The sequence below is a fragment of the Ambystoma mexicanum genome, chromosome 6q, assembly GCF_040938575.1.
Source record: "Ambystoma mexicanum isolate Mex_15411 chromosome 6q, UKY_AmexF1_1, whole genome shotgun sequence".
Lineage (NCBI taxonomy): Eukaryota > Metazoa > Chordata > Amphibia > Caudata > Ambystomatidae > Ambystoma > Ambystoma mexicanum.
Window position 1 is genome coordinate 349,648,680 of NC_090937.1, and position 18,640 is coordinate 349,667,319.

General features: G+C 43.8%; 1 protein-coding gene across 2 annotated transcripts in view; it reads right to left on the bottom strand.

The window, feature by feature from the left end:
* SLC44A1 (solute carrier family 44 member 1) overlaps positions 1-18,640 on the bottom strand; it is an 889,643-nt gene that overhangs the window by 371,772 nt on the left and 499,231 nt on the right. For both annotated transcript variants that reach the window (XM_069630839.1, XM_069630838.1), the window contains exon 5: positions 15,895-15,988. In XM_069630839.1, coding sequence (XP_069486940.1) covers positions 15,895-15,988 — 94 coding nt within the window. The remainder of the gene's footprint in view (positions 1-15,894; positions 15,989-18,640) is intronic.

Consider the following 18,640-nt stretch of genomic DNA (forward strand, 5'->3'; position numbering starts at 1 on the left):
TGGTGATGTCTGACACGCAGGAGCTGGTTTTAGCTCCTGCTTATCCAATCTTAACTTCAAACCCTGGACGTCTAGTCCTCAAGTTAACTTCCATTAAAAATGCTATTAAAATGTTAGGGTCTACATATTTTCAAGTTCGACAAACTGCTTGGGCATCACTATTATCAGTAGCACGTCTACAAAATCAATTTCTCCTACACTACTTTGGAGTCTTAGATTACAGGGGCTATAAGAATACAAGCAGAATGCCCAATGTATAGGGAAATCAGGACCCCAGGGTGTTGTAGGGGCCACCACCGATTAATAATATTCAGTAGTCAGAGGAGGCACATACTACAGGACTAACAATTCAACGCCTTGCATCTCCGAAAGGAAGCAGAGTGTGGCTAATTGCAATACATTCAAAGAATGAATAATAAATGGAATTAGCAAATGCTATCCCAACTTGGAAGATTAATGTTCTCTGAAAGCAGGGCACGCAACATCTTTACGAAGAGACTGCAACTGAAAACATCCACAGTTATGACATGCATTTGGAGTACAAGTATTTGGACATAGTCTAGTGGCTTTTGAAAGATGCAATGTTATGTTAGGAAGTACTTATACTGGTTTATGTTATTCATGAAAACCACAATCATATTCCGACTGTACAAATCCCAAGCAACATACAATTGACACAAGAGAGTAAACCTTAGACATTTCCTAAGAAGCCACTATTACAGTGAGAAAAAGCATGGTGTGTGCCTCTACCTACAATAAAAAACAACACTGTAGCTAACTTTTTTGAGTGGCCCTTTTATAACTAGTAGGACTCTAATTTGTAAGTACCATGACCCTGCTGGCAATGATTTTCCCATACGTAAGAGGGTGCAACGATTTTCTAAATATGTGAGAAACCAAAGGGTAGCTCACCCGCTAGTCCTTAGGGACTTGTCATCCAGGTGACCAGGACACAGCCATCGCTTTTGGATCCAGTTCCTGGGGCTGGACCAGTGCGGGAGGATCACCTAGGTGAGGGGTCTTCGGGAAGTGGGGGCGAGATAACCGATGGTGAGGTGCAGTATTCTCCCCCTTTTTTGTTCATCTACCCGATCCTATTTTTTAGGATTGTCCAAAGTCCCAACTCCCCTCCCCCTTTTTATACAAACACTGGGCTTAGGAAGAGGGTGACAAAGTAACCAGACTGTCTCACGTTGTACTGACATGTCCCATTAATCTGCTTACTTTCGCACGTTATACCCACTAATAAGTCCACACATATATTGTACATTGATATGGGAAGAATACTTTAATTGCACGCTTAACCCTACACTGGACAGATCGGATGATACATTTACATACCCTGCCCCCTCAGCCAAAGCCCTGTGCACATTGTTGCAAGCATTTAAGCTCTCAAGACATATGGCGGACTCCACCTGCAGGTCTGTGTATATTCACATTACACTGCTCCTCAAGACCTGTACACTGGACAAGATTATATTTTTACAGGAGAGGACACCCTGGGGCAATTTGATGGGGGTGGAATAAAAAGTATTGTCAGATCATGCCCCACTGGTGGTTATATGCGGAGTTCCCCCCCAAAGAGCACATATCCAGACATGGAGACTGGAGGAGTGAGTCCCTGGGAGAAGAAGCATTCCGGGAACATTTAAGAGAAGGGTTGCAGGATTACTTTACGCACGATACAGGAGGTGTGGAGTCAGCAGGCACGATATGCGAGGCCTTCAAAGTGGTGATCAGAGGGACGGGAATCGCCAAGGTGAACAGGGTTCAGGTCACAATAGAGAATGACTTGCGCAAGGTGGAAATTAAATTAGGAGCCATAAACTGTCAGAGATCTTCCCAGCGGAAGAGCCCGGGAGGCGGTTGCCCTGCAGCAGAGTGCTTAGTTAGACTAGGTAAATTCAGTTATAGGAAATATGTGGAACGGCAGCACGCTGAAGGGGACAAACCGGGACGCTTGCTAGCCTGGTTGATCAAAAGTGAAATGGAGTGGAGAATGATTCGAGCAGTCACAGCGGGGAATGGAGAGATCTGTGAGACACATCAGGACAAACAAATGCTTTTGTGATTAGTATAAGATGTTATATGAAGAGACATCAGGAACGCAGGAGTCAGAGATAGATGCTTTAGTGCCGATATATCTTCCAAAGCTAGATGTAGAAGCAGCAGACATGCTTGAAGCCCCCATAACCAAAAAGGAGTTGTAACACACCATAGTGTGTATTTTCTATATATATGTTTTGATTTTTTTTTACTAATTATTACCAAGCTGTCGGTAACCTCGCCGTGATACCCCAGGGTCTGGGCGTTTAATAAATGTGATAAATAAAATAAATAAGAGGGATGCAGTCAGGTTAGGCTCCAGGTGTTGAACGAATCCCCAAGATAGACATTTTCCCGCTTTCATTAAGGGAGTCAATTATAGTCCCATTATTGAAGCCTAACAAACCCAATACCGAATGCGGTTCTTCCAGACCCCTGTGGCTGCTCTATCTAGATGGGAAGATACTGACGGCTCTGATGGCTAACAGGTTGAAGCCAGTAATTCACAAACTCATACACCCAGATCAGTCAGGTTATGTCCCAAATAGAAATATTGCATGTAATCTAAGATGATTGCACCATGTCATTGACCATACCCAAGACAGCACCCAGCTCATGGCAGTAACCTCGCTGGATGCAGTCAAGGCATTCGCTTAGGTGGCCATAGCTACTAGCAGTGTTGAAAGGTTTCGGTATTGGCCATACATATACCAAATGGGTAAAGCTACTATACAGCTACCCGGTGGCTAGAGTCAAGACGGGCACCACAATATCAGAACAATGAGAGTTAAGCAAGGGCACCAGGCAGGGTTGTCCTTGGTCTCCTATGTGATTTATTTTGGACTTAGAGCCGTTAGCGGTATACTTGCGGAAAGAGTATCATGAGGCTGGCATTAAAATACGGGGCAGCACACACCTGATCTCCCTGTATGCGGATGATATGCGTCTTTACATACAACAACCAGAGATCAATTTACAATACATACTGGATGTATTCGAGCGCTATGCTGACCTTTCTGGGATTACAATAAATGCACAGAAGTTAAGCTTGCAGGGTACATGGGAAGTCCCCGGAGCGTGTTACCAGTGTTACCGATCAAATAGGAAATGGACTCATTTAGATACATGGGAGTTGACATTTTCCATAATCCTAAAGGAGAACATGTGCAAACACTTTGAAAGCAGTGAATAAAATAGAGAACTCCATGAAATGTTGTGCCAAGCTGCCACTTTCATTAATGGGAAGGGCAGCGTTGTTGAAAATGGTAATGCTTCCAAGTCTGCTTCATTATTTTACGAACGTCCCATATAATATACCCAGAGCCTTCTTTAGGACACTGAACACCACTTGCAAGAGTTTTCAAGGGTACAACTCGAGGTGTAGATTGTCGCTGGAGAAATTTCAGAGACCAAACGAATAAGGAGGGATAAAAGTGCCGAATTTTGAGGGGTATTTTGTGGCGTGCCAACTACAGTTTGGCTATCTGATGAATCAGGAGTACAGGAGGTTGCAACACCTACGCTTCACTTCTCCATAGAAGAATTAGAAATGACCAGGAACGAAGGGAGTATTGGTAAGACAAAACAATATGATATCTCCAAAGGGGGACACGCAATATCAAGACTGAATGAGATTCTGATGGTGCAGCCAGATAGCAATCTAATAGAGATTAGGCAATGTTGGGAAGCAGAATTGCAAGAGCAACTGCCAGACGCAGCTTGGAGTAGGACCATGGGGTATCACAAGAAAGTGTCTAGAAATGCAAAATTACAGTTGATTTTATGTTGGCGATTATGATTATTGTTATGCATACCAATACCCAGGTATTTGTACTCATTCACTATAACTAATGGACGTTTGTACAGAAACCAATTGAAAGATATTTTCTTAACAGTTCTCAGAGATAAAATTAACAGACTGGTCTACATTGGTTTTAATGCTTTCTCATTTGCATAATGTTCCAAGACTGTTAGGCCCACTGGCATCTGGCCCAAAAGGACCAGACCATCTGCTTACAGAAGCCACGCAATAGGCTATGTCCCTAATCCAGGTGGGTATGAAGTCGCCTTCACCAAATGCTCCCCAGGATCAGCAATGAAAAGATTGAAAAGTGTAGGGGACAAAATGCACCCCTGCTTCAACCCTCTATATTATAAGGAAGGCATGGTATCAAAGTAAGACAGACAAAAGTGATCACAATTCAAGGGTGTTTATTAAACTAAAATGGGTCAAACAAAAAGAGCCTATATTAAAAAAAAAAAAAAGAAAAAAATATTGCCAGTCCTTACCACTATGCTACAAAATAGTGTGGGATGATATTCACAAGAAAAGAAAAGGCTTCACAAAATAATAAGTCAGGATGTTATGGCTGGAGTCTCCCTTCCCCACGTTTTTAGCAGTTTTTAGCACGGGGCAAGGTGGGACTCTTGAGCACAGCACACTCCTTGGCTTACCTGGCAAGAGCTTACAGTTCCCTTTCTCTAGATCAGGGCCTTCTGTGTCCAAGTCTCATCTCATGAGAAGTCTCTTGCCTCAGAGGGCCTGATATGCCAAAACAGCAAAACAAAAAGTTCCTTCTGTTATTCTTCTTGTCGGGTGATTACTCTCTTCACCCTTGGATCCCCCTCAGCCAGGCACTGATCCTTCCCTCAGTCCGCCTCAGACCAACCACTTACTGTGGACATCCCTCAGTCGAGTTCATACTTGTTGTCACAATGTAGTTCCCTTAGCTTTTTCACAGAGTGGGATTCACTTCCATATGCTTTTTTCTTGATGTCCCTCTGTCTGGCTCACTGCAGCCTTTCAATCATCTCTTCATTTCTAATATTCAAAAGTCTTAATGTCTTTTTAAACAATTGCACAATGTTCACGTTAGGTGCCCCTCATCCAGGCTCGGACCTCCCAAAGCACTTGCCAATTTTAAAACCCTTCCGTAGGGTGATCACGTCTCGCTGCTTCACTCTGTTAGCCTATGGCAAGTGCGCGTTTCACAAAATCAGTTTGCACTGCGTTCCCCTCACCTGGGTGCAAATTCATGTTTCACAATTCCCGACCGTTCAAACTTCTACAAGTCAAGGACTTTCGATTGTACAAGGGGTTTGGCTTGACCCTTGTATGACCACCTAGACACGCCGGCCTTCCCTACAGCATCTTGGTACTTGTAGTTTTCAATATTTTTGTATTTTTACATTATATTCAGGAGAGGGGTACCAGCTAGAGACCTTCCGATAAGGGTCCACGTGGCGCCAGACCATCATCTCTGGTAACAAGTTTGTTCACAACAAAGCCCTCCATCTATTTATCTTCTTAATGTTGCCACTGCAGCCTTGAGCCTAACACAATCCGGTCCACTATCGAGTTCCTCTGACTAACTGGCTGTGCTAGCTCATTGGTGTTTTTGGCGCTGGAGTCAAGGATGGTACCCCGATGGCAACCGCGTCTCCACGCCCTGGCTATCAGTGCTGCAGGGTTCCAAGTAATACTGACATCCGTCCCACCATTCACCAGCTGCGATTCACGGTTTGTTTCCTTTGTTGGAGGCTTCGCGGATCTGGGTTGAAAATTGCAAGGGCAACTCCCTCCTTGACGTCCTTTCAGGTCTCGCCGCCTTTCTCCTCCGTTTAAACTGCCATCCTGGAATAGCGGTTTCCTTTTGCGTTTGGCCTTGCTCAGAACATGCTCTGCCTTTTATCCGTATGGGGAAGGGAAAAGTGCAGTCGAATGTGTGTAGTTGTCGGCAATTGCCTGACTCTGCCTGACACTTGTGTTGGGACAAGTCAGATAAACGGCTCTGGTATTAGTCTGTTGTCACTCAGTGTGAGAAAGTGTTTGTGTTGGAAAGGGGGGGGTAGAGTTTCTAAATATCCTACTTGGCAGGATGGGGAAAATGTCTCATAAGGAGAAATTGCGTCTCACCTTTCGGCGACCCACTTCCACTCCCCAAACCCCCCCTCATCCCCCCCATCCAGGTGATCTTCCTGCACTGGTCCACCCCGAGGGTCTGGATCTAAAAGCGATCGCCATGTCCTGGCCACCTGGATGGCAGATTCCTGGGCACTAGTGAGTGAAACACCTCCAGGTTTCTCACAATATGTAGCAATTGTTTCCGATAGAAGTCCCTGCTGATTAAACCGCACTTGCAAAGAACTTCTTTCGAGGACCACAATTCCTGAATGATCACCCTGGGGTATCTCAGGCACCCCCTTTACTTCATTTTTTGGAATAACCTTCCTCCATCTACGCAATCAAACGCAGGTTTAAAATCTATGAATGCCATGTAGACTGGCTGGCCTGATTGTATAAACCTTCACCCCCAAGCTCAAGGCTCACAAATTAATCGTTGTGTCTTATACGGGACAAAACGCGACGGATAAATATCAAAACGTTTGGTCTCCTTTACCCCAGCAATCAGGTCCCAGAGTATTAAATCGAACAAATATCTTGCCTGGCACATCTAAAAGGGCTATTGGCTAGTAATTCTGGGGTGCTTCTCATTTACCTTTCCGAAACACAGGAATCACCACTGACTTTTTCCATGTTATTGGGATTCATTTCGTCTCCAAGATTTGGTTAAATATAGTCATCAAAATATTGGACCATGCCTGAGGGGGAGATAAAAGCATCCAATTTGTGAGGCCATCTGGCCCTGGTGTACGGGAAGTACTCAGTTTTTTAAATTTGGACACAATATCCTCCTGATCGAATACCAGCCTCCATTCACTTTCCAAATCCAGCGTAGCTAAAAATTGTGCCTTCACCAGCAAAGCATACAGATTTGAAAAGTAATGTATTCATACCTTGGTACCCAGTCAATTTACCGAAAATAGGTACATTTCACCGAAGACCATAATACAGAGAAACACCGAAAATATAAAATATACATAGGGTAGTGTGGTAAAGGGTTAAATGAGTCTGGGTGGGGCTGGGCCTGGGGCGGCGTTATAAGGATAGGAAATCAGGGAGCTTTTTGGGGGGAACCCCCAAAATATATATATTTTTTTTTTATAAAAAAAAGGCGTTTTACTGTATTTTGGTTGCAATGCAATGTACCACTCTGATTTTTCTGTCGGTAAGATCACATGTAACCCATTCCAGCTCTTGTATAGGATTTGCCTGCAAGGGCAGCTGAAAATCCACATTACAAGTTATTAATAGCGACCACATTTCTACACTATTCTTGGACGCTATTACCTGCAGTATATTTTCCCCCAACTTGTTGAGCCACTAAAGATCTATGGCCTCTAAGCCAATTTCTGTATCTTAACTTCAAATGTTTTAGCTTAGTAAACCTGGCCGACCAATCCAAGTGTACGAATGCTCAAATCCTTTAATTGTTTTTTTCTTCACGTGGACGGAGATCAAAAACAGGTTTATGCTTAAAGGATGGCTGAATCCAAGGGGGCATTTATGCACAAATACATTTAGAGCAGAGACATAGTCACCTCTTAGTTTACTAGTAAAATAGATGGGCAATAAAGACCCCTCATTTAAAACACCAATACAATTTCTCTGAAGACCTTTAATTCCATTTAAACCTATTTCTGCCTTTGGTCAATTCAACTTTAGAGTGGTAAAAACTTCTCTCGACTTTGGGCAAGGCTAGTACCCAGTTACGAACAGATCATGATCGCTATTGACCTGTGGGACATTAAATTCTATCATCCCCATGAATAAATCCCGAGACGGAAAAATAATCTATTGTTGCAAACTGGCAACTTCTTCTCTATGTTGGGCGGGAGGGATATCTCCCATTAACGCTCCATTCAACATGTAAAACCCCCTCTCCTTCATTCGGGTCGACCATTGTTTTGTTCTGGTACCACAGAATTACTCTTGCGTTTGCAGACATACGATATTTAAATACCCTGCAATTAGAATGGCTATAGTTTTTGGATTGCTATCACTTAAATCAAGCATTCTCTCAACCCCCCTCCCCCAAAACAGCATCATCAGAGATCCCTGCAAGATTCTAATACAAATTCAAAACAGCATAATGCTCCCTAGATCTATTATCCCCAAGTGGACAGTGCAACAATGTTAATTGGCAGAATTTGCTTGGTGTTTCCCAAGTCTCCAGAATCAAACCCAGTCTGCTTTTCCAAGCTGTAAGCAAACCAGAGGGAGGTCCCACCTTCGAACCCTTAATAGCCTCCACTAGACAAAGTGACTAGTCACCCCACACAGGAATAAGCAGGAGCCATGTTTCCTGTAACAAAACAATGTCCAGTAACCCATCTTCAAAAAGGAGACAATCGGCCCTGCTAGGGAGCCAATGTGCTTGGGATTGAACATCCTGCATCAGTGTCCCTGGCAACCAAGTCCAGTCTTCTTGATGTGGACAGACATTCAATAGCTCAATTTCCCACCCGACATTCTGCTGCCCCTGGGAGCATGCAATTCTTTACAGAAGAAAAGTTGACCTCCTATTTCATATCAAAGATACCGCTCTTAAGCCATCCATTGGCAGTGATTGATACTTGTTCACTTCACCTATTGCATACCCACAGTGGTGGAACTGATTTGTGCTGCAAATGTAAAATCACAAAACAATTGTGAGGGAATATGCAAAAGAACTGTCTAGATTGTAGTCATTAATAAACTCGACTTGAGCTAGGTCACACGATTGGATGGCTCTCAGTCCTGGTATATTCGCTACCAATCTTGAAATATCAGCTATATTTAGCATAACTCCCTCCACCACTCCTCCAAAACTCTCTAATTATAGACAATGGAGAGGATTTGATGTTTTTTTAGAAGTCAGATTCTGGTAAGGGACATCTGGCAGAAGAGGCAGATTCCAGCCTCATCTTTGGAAGTTGTTGATTATTACGACTTCTACACTCGTTTGGATCTTCAGCCGGTAGCCCCCCTTATGGTCTGAAAGATGTTTTATCCACAATAGTGTGAGTGGCCCCCCCCCCATCCTGTCGGGGAGGGGGATGTTTACAGGAGAAAAGTCTTTGCTCAAGTGTATAAAATAGCGGGGGTATCTGGGCCCTTTCTTTAGGTTGTATTTTCCCTATTTGTAGAGAATCACCAAGTTGCTGAATTCGACTGGATTGTTGTAACAGTTGATGAACCAAGTAGAGTCCCTCGTGATCATTCTGAGTGAAATCCTTGTTGATTATTTCATCTATCACCAAGTATGTTGTTAAATTAAGGAGTTTGGTACCCTCAGTGACCTTGCAATGGATTCCAATTGCTCTAGGTCCACTGACCTATTGTTACTGGGGTCCTCCTCCGCAATCTTAACACGCTTCACCTTAGTTTTCTGTAAATTCTCCTGCCGCCCCTTCGCTTTAGTCTTTACCTGTGTCTGATCATGCGGCAGCGTAGACAAGGCATGTACACATTTGCGGGATGCATTAAAAGAAGACCTTTAGGTTTTTGGATTTTTTTCTTCTTTCCTCAGCAGTGAAGTATTACTTCCCCATTTAAACTTAGTGAATATTTTGAACACTTTCCGTGGGTAATCCAAAGTCTCCTCAGCCACAACAATAGGCTGCAGCTCTGGGGATATAACCTGAACCTCCCCAATAATTTCCCTCTCAGAGAGAGGATGTGGAGAATGAGTGATCCTAGGGCCTCCGGACTCAATATTTTAGCCTGACGTCCACGTGGAGATAGTTTGGTCACCATAGAAGACATTGGGGCCGGTATCTCTACTGGTTGTTTAGTGGGGTCAGAGCCCCTTGTGACAATATAATCTTCAATCTGAGACACTTTTGAGGTCAGTACAGTAATTAGACTTGTTTGGTCGTTAATCTTCATGTCTAAAGTCTCACCATTTTGCCAAGGCCAACAAACTTGGGTTCATTGCGGTTAATGTGATCTCCAACATAGGGGTTACCCCGGTGGTTAAACCAAATGATCATCTTGGTGTTGGATTTACAAATGAAAATGAGGATTCAGTAGAAGAGTCCATGGAGTCTGCGTATAAAATCGGGGAACCAGAAAGATTCAACTCTTCTGAAGTATGCGTGTCCGGCACCTGTGTGTCCTGAACTAACACAACATCACTTAATAGTTGTAGCAGAGACAAAGAAGGTGTATGGATATTTTCCTTCAGCATTTTCACTGAGTTAGACTCCTTAATAGTTGGCAGTGTGCTGTCCAATGTATCGGCACAGTTGGAGGAATTTGGGAATCTTCGCCTGTCAGGCAGGGGATCCTCCCTAAATGCATTGGCGCTGTCGTGGTAATGGTTAATTGCGGTAAGGGAGTATCAAACTCAGTCAACCCATCTGTCAGCTTCTGAACTCCTTGTGTAGAAATGTAATCATAATTGGTTACAGGCGTCGTAATCAAAAGGTGGAATGGGTAACCCTTGGTCTACCCGCCTCACTTCAGCAATCTGGAATATCAAGATATATCAGGGGCTCTGTAAAAATAGAGTTGTGATCATGTTGCAAATCATTCATGAAGCTTGCGGTACGTTGATGGCCGTGTCCACCATTGTTTGCTTCCAATATCCCCTAATACCCAATGTCAAACTCCTAACATGCTCCTGTATAGAATCCAATTTGGTTGTTTTTTGGCAACCCCCTTCACTGGTCGCTGGAGCGTGTGGATTACTGCCTCTCTTTGCTCCAGTCGATTGCTTCGGGATATGCGGCACAGTTGATTTCAGGGTATATGTGTGACATTTTAGCGATCGCTAGAACTAATGTCCACTTACCCTGAAACAATCAACGTGCAGAATGTTCTGTAGAGTGTTGTGCCTCAACCTCGGCCCCCCGGACCGCCTAACAGCACTCTTGGATGAGCACGCTCTGGGCTTTTCAACGCCCCAGTGACAAGTGGGCATGTCTTCCTTCAATTTGAAATAGCTGATCTAATACTGACGGATGGCATGACTCCCCCGAGGGATCTGTGCATTTTTCTATGGGTTCCTCAGCAGATTAAATATCTGGGGGTGGAAACGGCATTGAGTGCTGGCTCAGTTCGAGCCCTCAACTATGAAACACTGGCCACGGCCCTATGCGCTAAACTTGACTGGTGGGCTGGGTAGCTTTGGTCAAAAACTACCCACAGTATTCTAGCTCTTTGGTATAATACTACTATAACCAGGCATATCCTTCAAGAAAATCTCCACTGCCTGCTATGCCTTCGTGTGGAGGGGCAGTGTGCGGGCCAGCTGGTGTCGCATCACCCAGACATATGAAAAAGGGGGACTTTCGACACCGGTCTTCGAGGTATACTACCTGGCGGCACAAGCACAATACGCTATGCACTGGGTTGCAGAGGCACCATGTACCTCTTTCATGGCGCTAGAAATGCAGGGGAAGCCTGGGGTCACATTGTTACATGAGATATCGGCTGGGTCATTGGGGGACCGCGATCATTTGAACCAGAGACTGGCTACGCAGCAGACGTGGGCGAAATTGACAACATCCCCATGGCACAGTACTGTACAGCCCCTTCATGCCGATCTGGGAGGCCCCTTACCTGACAGCCTCAACAGACACTGCACTCTCTACACACTGGAGGGAGGTGGGTGTCACACAACTCGGTGACCTGTTTCATGAGGGTATGGTCAATCATGGGATGAGGTTAAGCTGCAGGTTGCCGACACCCTACTCCAGAAATTGCAATACCTCAGACTTAGGTCGGCAGTAGCTGTGACATGAGAAGGGTTCCCGCATGAGCTGAAGTAAGCCCTGCCTCAACTATATAGCCTCAACAGGGTCAGCCAAGAAAACTGCCTCAGGACTCTATAAAAAAGCACTGGAAATAAGGAGTGTACAGTTGCCAGACATTAAGGGGGAATGGGAGAACGACCTAGGGGCTGTGTTCTCAGACGCACATTAAGCACGGCTATGTCATATCACTAAATGGGTGTCTTTCAATTCTAGGTTCTGATTAATCCAATTTAAAATAATGAATAGAGTTCACCTCACCCCTGCACTGTTGAGGAGAATTTATACAACACAGAGGAAAATGCCCTAGATGCGGGGAAACTGAGGCAGATTTGTTACACATGTTATGGTCCTGCGGGAGACTCTCTCATTAGTAGACCGGGATTTGTGAGGCATTGGACGCCATGGTGGGGCAATCTGTAAAGTGGGATCAAACTGTGTGTGTATTGGGATGTACACTCAAAATGAATACGGTGAAACGTAAACTTGTAAACATTGGACTACTTCTGGCTAAACGCGCCATTTTGATGAGGTGGAAAAGGGGGAACTCCCCCTCCCCCACACAGTGGAGGACTGGATACATGATATGGTATGGGCTAACTATCAGGAGGAAGCATACTCCAGCCAACTCCCTAGCACTAATAGACCGAAAGACATACCCAAGTGATAAAACTTGTACTGTCAGTAGCGAAGACGAAGTGTTATGAGTGCTCATTGTAAGATGTCTGTGACCGGAACAGTAAATGCTACCTGTATTACTATGAAACTATTATGATAATGTTCAACGTTGTTTACTGAGCAAAAAATTAATTACAGCCCAAATAACAGGCTTCAAAAGATATAAAAACATTGCAGCATAAAACCAGGATCCATAGAAATGTGTAAATCCAAGGAGAGTCAATACAGCAGAGTAGAAAAACATGTCTCGCAGCCTTGCCTTGGAAAAGAAAATAGTGGGCAGCCAAACAGCACTCTCGTCCCACTCCCGGGAGTTATTCTTTATTCAGTTCTAAACAGGGGCTTTATGGGAGGCCCTTGCCCGTCAGATTATATGTCTCTGGGTGAAGCACATCTCTGTGGTCTTCCCTTTATGTAGCAACAGGTCCCCATTACTTTGAATTACACCATGTGTCTTAAGGCAGGATGTTCCAGGTGGGATGCATCATTAGCATCCTTAAGTCTCCCAACTCCCACACAGGCTACAACATGGTTTAGTAGAACGGTTTTACCAAGTGGGAAGCTTTTCAAGGTTGAAACCCTACATTTGTTTGCAAAGTTGCTTGATCAAAGGGGAAAGTAAACTTCCTGATGGGTGCATGGGGCGGCGGCAAGAGAATACTTCCTATTCCTGTAACGTTTTCCCCTTAAACAGGTGGATAGAGTAGGTTGATAATGTTAATATCATAAGTGGTCCAGGTCACATTTTTCCTACTTCCGAGCACTGTAACAGTAGATCAAATTTAACTTAGTGGTCCTCCAATAATTGACCTCAGATGGATAAAGGGCCAAGCTGGATCTGCCGGAATTCAAAACTCTTGACAGCAGGTTGCATACAGTTCTCCATGGCAAGTGTCAAAGTTGCAGAGATATTTTACTGTTGAGGGGACTGAGCACTGTAAACCTAGTGGAAGAGTCCATGGAAGGACCACTAATTTGAAGAAGAGCTAAACAGTCTACATACAACTGCCAGGTGTGAGTTTAGTGTATATCGTTTATCACCTTGGCGCAAAGAGGTCACTTGCAATCAAATAGTGGTAACACCACATCTTGCAGATTTACAGCATTGATGCTGGTCAACCCTGACACATGCTTTATTAGCTGGAGTCTATTTGGTTTAATGTTCTACATGTGATAAAGGTAATGGTCCGTAGTATTATGTCATTAGAGGAGTGACAATTGGTCTATCTTCAAATATTTGCAGGAGGCGATGTGGTCATATTTTCCAACACCTGAGAAACGGGTGTTAAGGCCAATTCAGATAATTATGCTTAGTAGAGGTGTGCATCGGAGTGAGTGTTGTCAGACCCCAAAAAAAAAAAAGAAACTGTTGTGACTTCAAAGGAATGCAAGGTTAGAATGCTAATGCCTGCTAACATACATGCATCTGTCGCAGCATTACATTAACAGAGCTTTGAAATCCATTTGTTCTCTGTCATTAGGAATGTCCGCCTCTGAAAGCAAAGCAATTATAATTTGTTAAATCAGCGCATATTGACTGATGCAAGCCTGGCCTGTGCCCTAAAAGGCGTGTTTTCCCAACCCTGCTAAAAGTGATGGAATACTGAGTGGAGAGGCTTTCCAGGCATGCCAGCAGAGGGGAGCACTCAACATGCATGTCTGACTTCCTCCTCGCTCATCTGGATTTATAATTATTTTCACAACTTTTTTATGTGAACAGGAACACTTTTTTTCATTTGGTTGAACAATCTAAAAAATCAAGAAAACCTGTACCCGTGCTTCGAGAATACAAGAATGGATTATCGAGCATAATCTATTCTTTACCAGTTCAAACATTAATTCTGGTCTTCAGTTCCTCAGACACAAAAGCGCTCCATTTCCCGTAGCCTATCACAATGGGTGCACTGCCTTCTGCCTTTCAGTCTATGCATAACCTTTGGCTCAAAACTATCCCCATGACCCACAAGTACAAACGTTAATGATTAATGGCACCACATGTACATGAGGGGAAAATAAGTTCCTTCTGCTGCAGTTCCTTCTGCTGCGTCACTACTCATCAGGTCAATGTAGTCAGAGCACTAGTCCCAACAGGGATAGATTAAGAAAACAGCTTGTACACCAAGTGTCTCAAGAAACAACTGCACCAACTTCAAGTAATCCGCAACAAGCCAGCACAAACAATCCTTGGCCGAAAAGAAAAAAAAACACTACATTGCAGAGGTCCTGAAATCCACAGGCTCATTCAGCAAAGACTAGCTTAATGTTCTCTACATCTTCCAAAAAGCAGACATCCATTGAACTACAGTTCTTATCAAACTAATATACCCCTAGCAGGAAAGAAAGGTAAAAAAGAAAGAACAGAGGCTTACTGATTCATGTCAACGGTAAAACAATGACTGAAAGCTTCTTTCCCAAATTGACCACACATTGTCAAACAATCTGCCACTGAACCCAAGGCTGGAGAGGAATCGCCTGCAATTCAGGACAGCACCAAAGAATAATGTATCCCTACATGCCTCCATGATCGGATCTGAACGGTACCATGGGCACACCCTGGTTCCATCAAGTGGCCCAGTTATCAAAATATCTAGATCTTCTAAATCCAGACACCTGGAATGCTAAATTGGACCTGCAGAGATTACCTAGAAGCAGCAATCTTAAACCTTTAATATTTTCAGCTCTTGCTGGTTTCAGATGCAGCTGGGTATGAATGTAGAAACAAGGCCATTCTGCAAAAGCTTTCACGGGTAGTAAAACAAATTACAGCCTATGCATGGAGATTATAAATTGCCACTGTGCTATTTCAGTGCCTCAGCTAGATCTCCAGCTTCTTGCGAAGTAATCCTTAATGCGATTATCAATCTCACTCACCCTGGGATAAATTCCTAATCCTCAGCAGTCAGCAAATACTGCACACAGCTGCAGTTAAAAGTGCAACGCTGAGAACTTTTATGAATGAGAAGTTGGCCGCCCCCTTACATTCACTTTTTTCCAGTTTAGAGAAGATGCACTCTTGTGCAATCGTACAGGTAGGGCCAATAGGCTCTGTAATGCCATTAGTGGCCGGCCATGAGCTTTAAGTTGATGCAGGTGGAAAATACTGCTTGTGCCACACCACACTCTGCGGCATAGCTGCACCCTGCATGAATGGATGTTCCTATGTCATGGGCAGCATTAAACAAGAAGCCTGCAAACTGCCCTTTTATAAAGGCCACTTCTCACTGTCCTGAAACACCCAGATCCAGAAGGGTGGTACCACTGCACTCCTGTTACAAGGCAATACATTCAGGCACAAAGGAGTTCCAAAAACAAACATAAAAGGGAGTGTGGCATACCAGCAACTGCACAAAGAAAACAATGTCCATATCGAACAGGCTATGGGAATGTCAGACATATTACAAATGTTGGGATAATGGGTTACAAGACAAATTACAACCGAGAAAGGACCTTGGAAGTAGTCCAGATATCCATAGGTTAGCTTCCCACGGTTGATATTACCGTCTTGAAGGACATACAATATGTGCACCTTACCTCTTTGGCACTGGGAGCTTGGGGCACAGCGTGCTGGCACTTTTATCTGTGGTGTACTGGGGTGGGGTCAATTGGTAGTCGCACAGAAGGGACCCTGAAAAGAAAACAAAGTATTGTTACACAAAAGAATGCAATATCTTCTGATCTGAACTCCATGCTGGAGAAGTCCAAAATTAACAATGAGTGAACTGAAAGAAATTCATGCTTGCCAGAAATATGGAAATTGTGTACGGTATTAGAGTGAGAAAGGGTGCCGAAATATGATGAACTTTAAACAGTCATTAGGAACTGAATGAGGGTCCCTTTTCCGCCGAACGAACTGACTGGTGAAGGTGTGAAGCAGAGACAGTAGAAAGACACCATTCGAAGACTGTGGACTCTTTTTGTTTATCCTAAAAGCTTGTGGTGCACAGGTGCAGCATCACAGTGCCCCATTGTCAGAAATAGGTTTACTACGCTATTGTATGTCTGGTGTCATGCATACATACATAACCCATGTTGCTTCACAGACAATATTACTCTAATGTGAAAGGATCTGCTCAAGTGAGATTCACGTGTTAAAGACGCAAAGAAAAAGTAAAACGTCACATGACATTCCATTGCACCTAAGATTGCAAAAGCAGCGGTGTTCCTTTAGGACCTGTAAACCTTTTTTGGAGATTTACTGTAGATTGGGGGGTAATAAAGGATATGTGAACATGTTTAAAAATATATTTTCCAGTCTTGTTAGGAGCTATATGCTGCAAATCTCGATTACTTCTCCATTTCTATGCATGCTAGAAGGAAGCAGACACGGGGAAGTACATAGCTGCCATTACTATTAATGTTAGATTTGTGATCTTCCACTGGTGGCCTTTCCTCATTATTGACCATTAATATATATTTAGGTAGGGGGATAAAAACGACAGCGCTCCTGATGTTTTAGCCTTCAACTTCCGTCAGCCATAGCCAGCATAGTCCATGAGGCAAAAGCTGAGCTGCAGATTGCAGGCCCCGGTTTTAAGGCTGCTCACGTCTCAAATGGGCAAACTATAAGATCTCTACAAAAATAAGAGATGACCATATAATTGCCCAATGTGAAACTAGGAATAGATGACAGGGTCAGCATACGAAGATTACGGAGGACTGAAGTATCAATCTCCTCCCGCCATGAAAAAACCTAACCCACAATCAATTCATTTAACAGCACTTTGAGGTTCACACTTATTCTGGAGAAACAAGGGACTAAGGATCAACAGAACGCAGACAAAAATCTAGTTCAACACCTTAATCCACAAGATCCAAATATAAGCCTGCTTTCAGCCTACACTCTGGGTCAGGCTTTTCATACAGGTTTCCTCGGACAACCTCCTGCTTGCAGGCCAGTATGCCATTCTGACAGGTTTCTTGCAGAAAACTTTTGGATTTATTTGTCGAGATGGATTTTCAGAATGCACCCTGAGAGGCAACCCTACTTTGGTGAACAGGTACAGGTACAAACACGTGGCATAACCAAACTATCTCGATAGTGTGACTGAACAGCGAGGCTTAGACTAGACGACGTTTGAAAGTAGTGAAGTGTTCAGGTAAGCAAACAGAGCACTCTTAAAATTCAAGTTAGGCAAAATGTATACAAAAACAGCTGTATGTCAAGACAGGAGGGAGCATTATGCGAATGTTAATTTAACAACTATACGTTTCTATAATACATTCCCTTTCAAACCAGGGAATAACTTGTAGTCCATGTCATTAACACGTGGCACTGATCATCTAATAATGTTCCCATTCAAGCTAGGCACTTTTCCTCCCTGTCCGGTCATCTTTCTATGCTGTTCGAACAGTAGATAGGTGCCCTTTTAGTATTTCTCTTGTGCGTGTGTGCTCAATAGACTGGGTTACATGAGATTTGGAGATGAATTTAGGTGAGAACCTAGGGTGAGTACATAAAACCAGCTTGTCCTTATGTATAGTAAAGAAGGGATCCTGCACTGACGATGCTTGGATTTCGCTAACCCTTCTTATGGAAGTAATAGCTACTAAGAAGGCAGTTATACAAGTCAGGTGTTTGAGACTACACTTGTACATAGGCTTGAATGGCGTTCCCATGAGCTTGGCGAGTACCACATTAAGGTCCCAACATGGCGGTGGGTTAGAGATTGGAGGGTGGAGTCTCTTTACCCCTTCCATAAATGCTTGAATGACTGGTACCTTCCACCACGAGACCCTATTATGGGAAGTGGTGTAGGCTGACAAGGCCGCCAGGTGGCCTTTTAGGGAGTTGAACACTAACCCTGCACCTAGCAAGTGGAGCATATAGGTTAGAATGTTAGATGGAATACAATATATGGGGTTGATCTGCTTAGTCTGACACCAAATTACGAATCGTCTCCATTTGTTAAAATAGCAGTACCTAGTGTTTGGTTTTCTTGATTCTTTCAAGATATCAATGCATCTTTGCAGTAGATTAAGATGACCGAACTCTGACTTCAGGAGCCATGCTGCCAAGTTTATTGAGTGTGGTTGTGGGTGCCCTGTTAGTCCCTCGTGCTGGTGAGTAGGTTGTACTGGCACGGGAGCTTGATGGGAATCGCACATCGCCAGTTTGTGCAGATGTGGATACCACAGTTGTCTTGCCCACATAGGAGCAACTGGGATAAGCGTCATTTATTCGTTGTTTAACTTGTTCACCACCTTCCTCATGAGAGGAGTTGGGGGGAAAAGCGTAAGCAAATTTCCCTGACCGACCAGTTCATCCATAGGGTGTTCT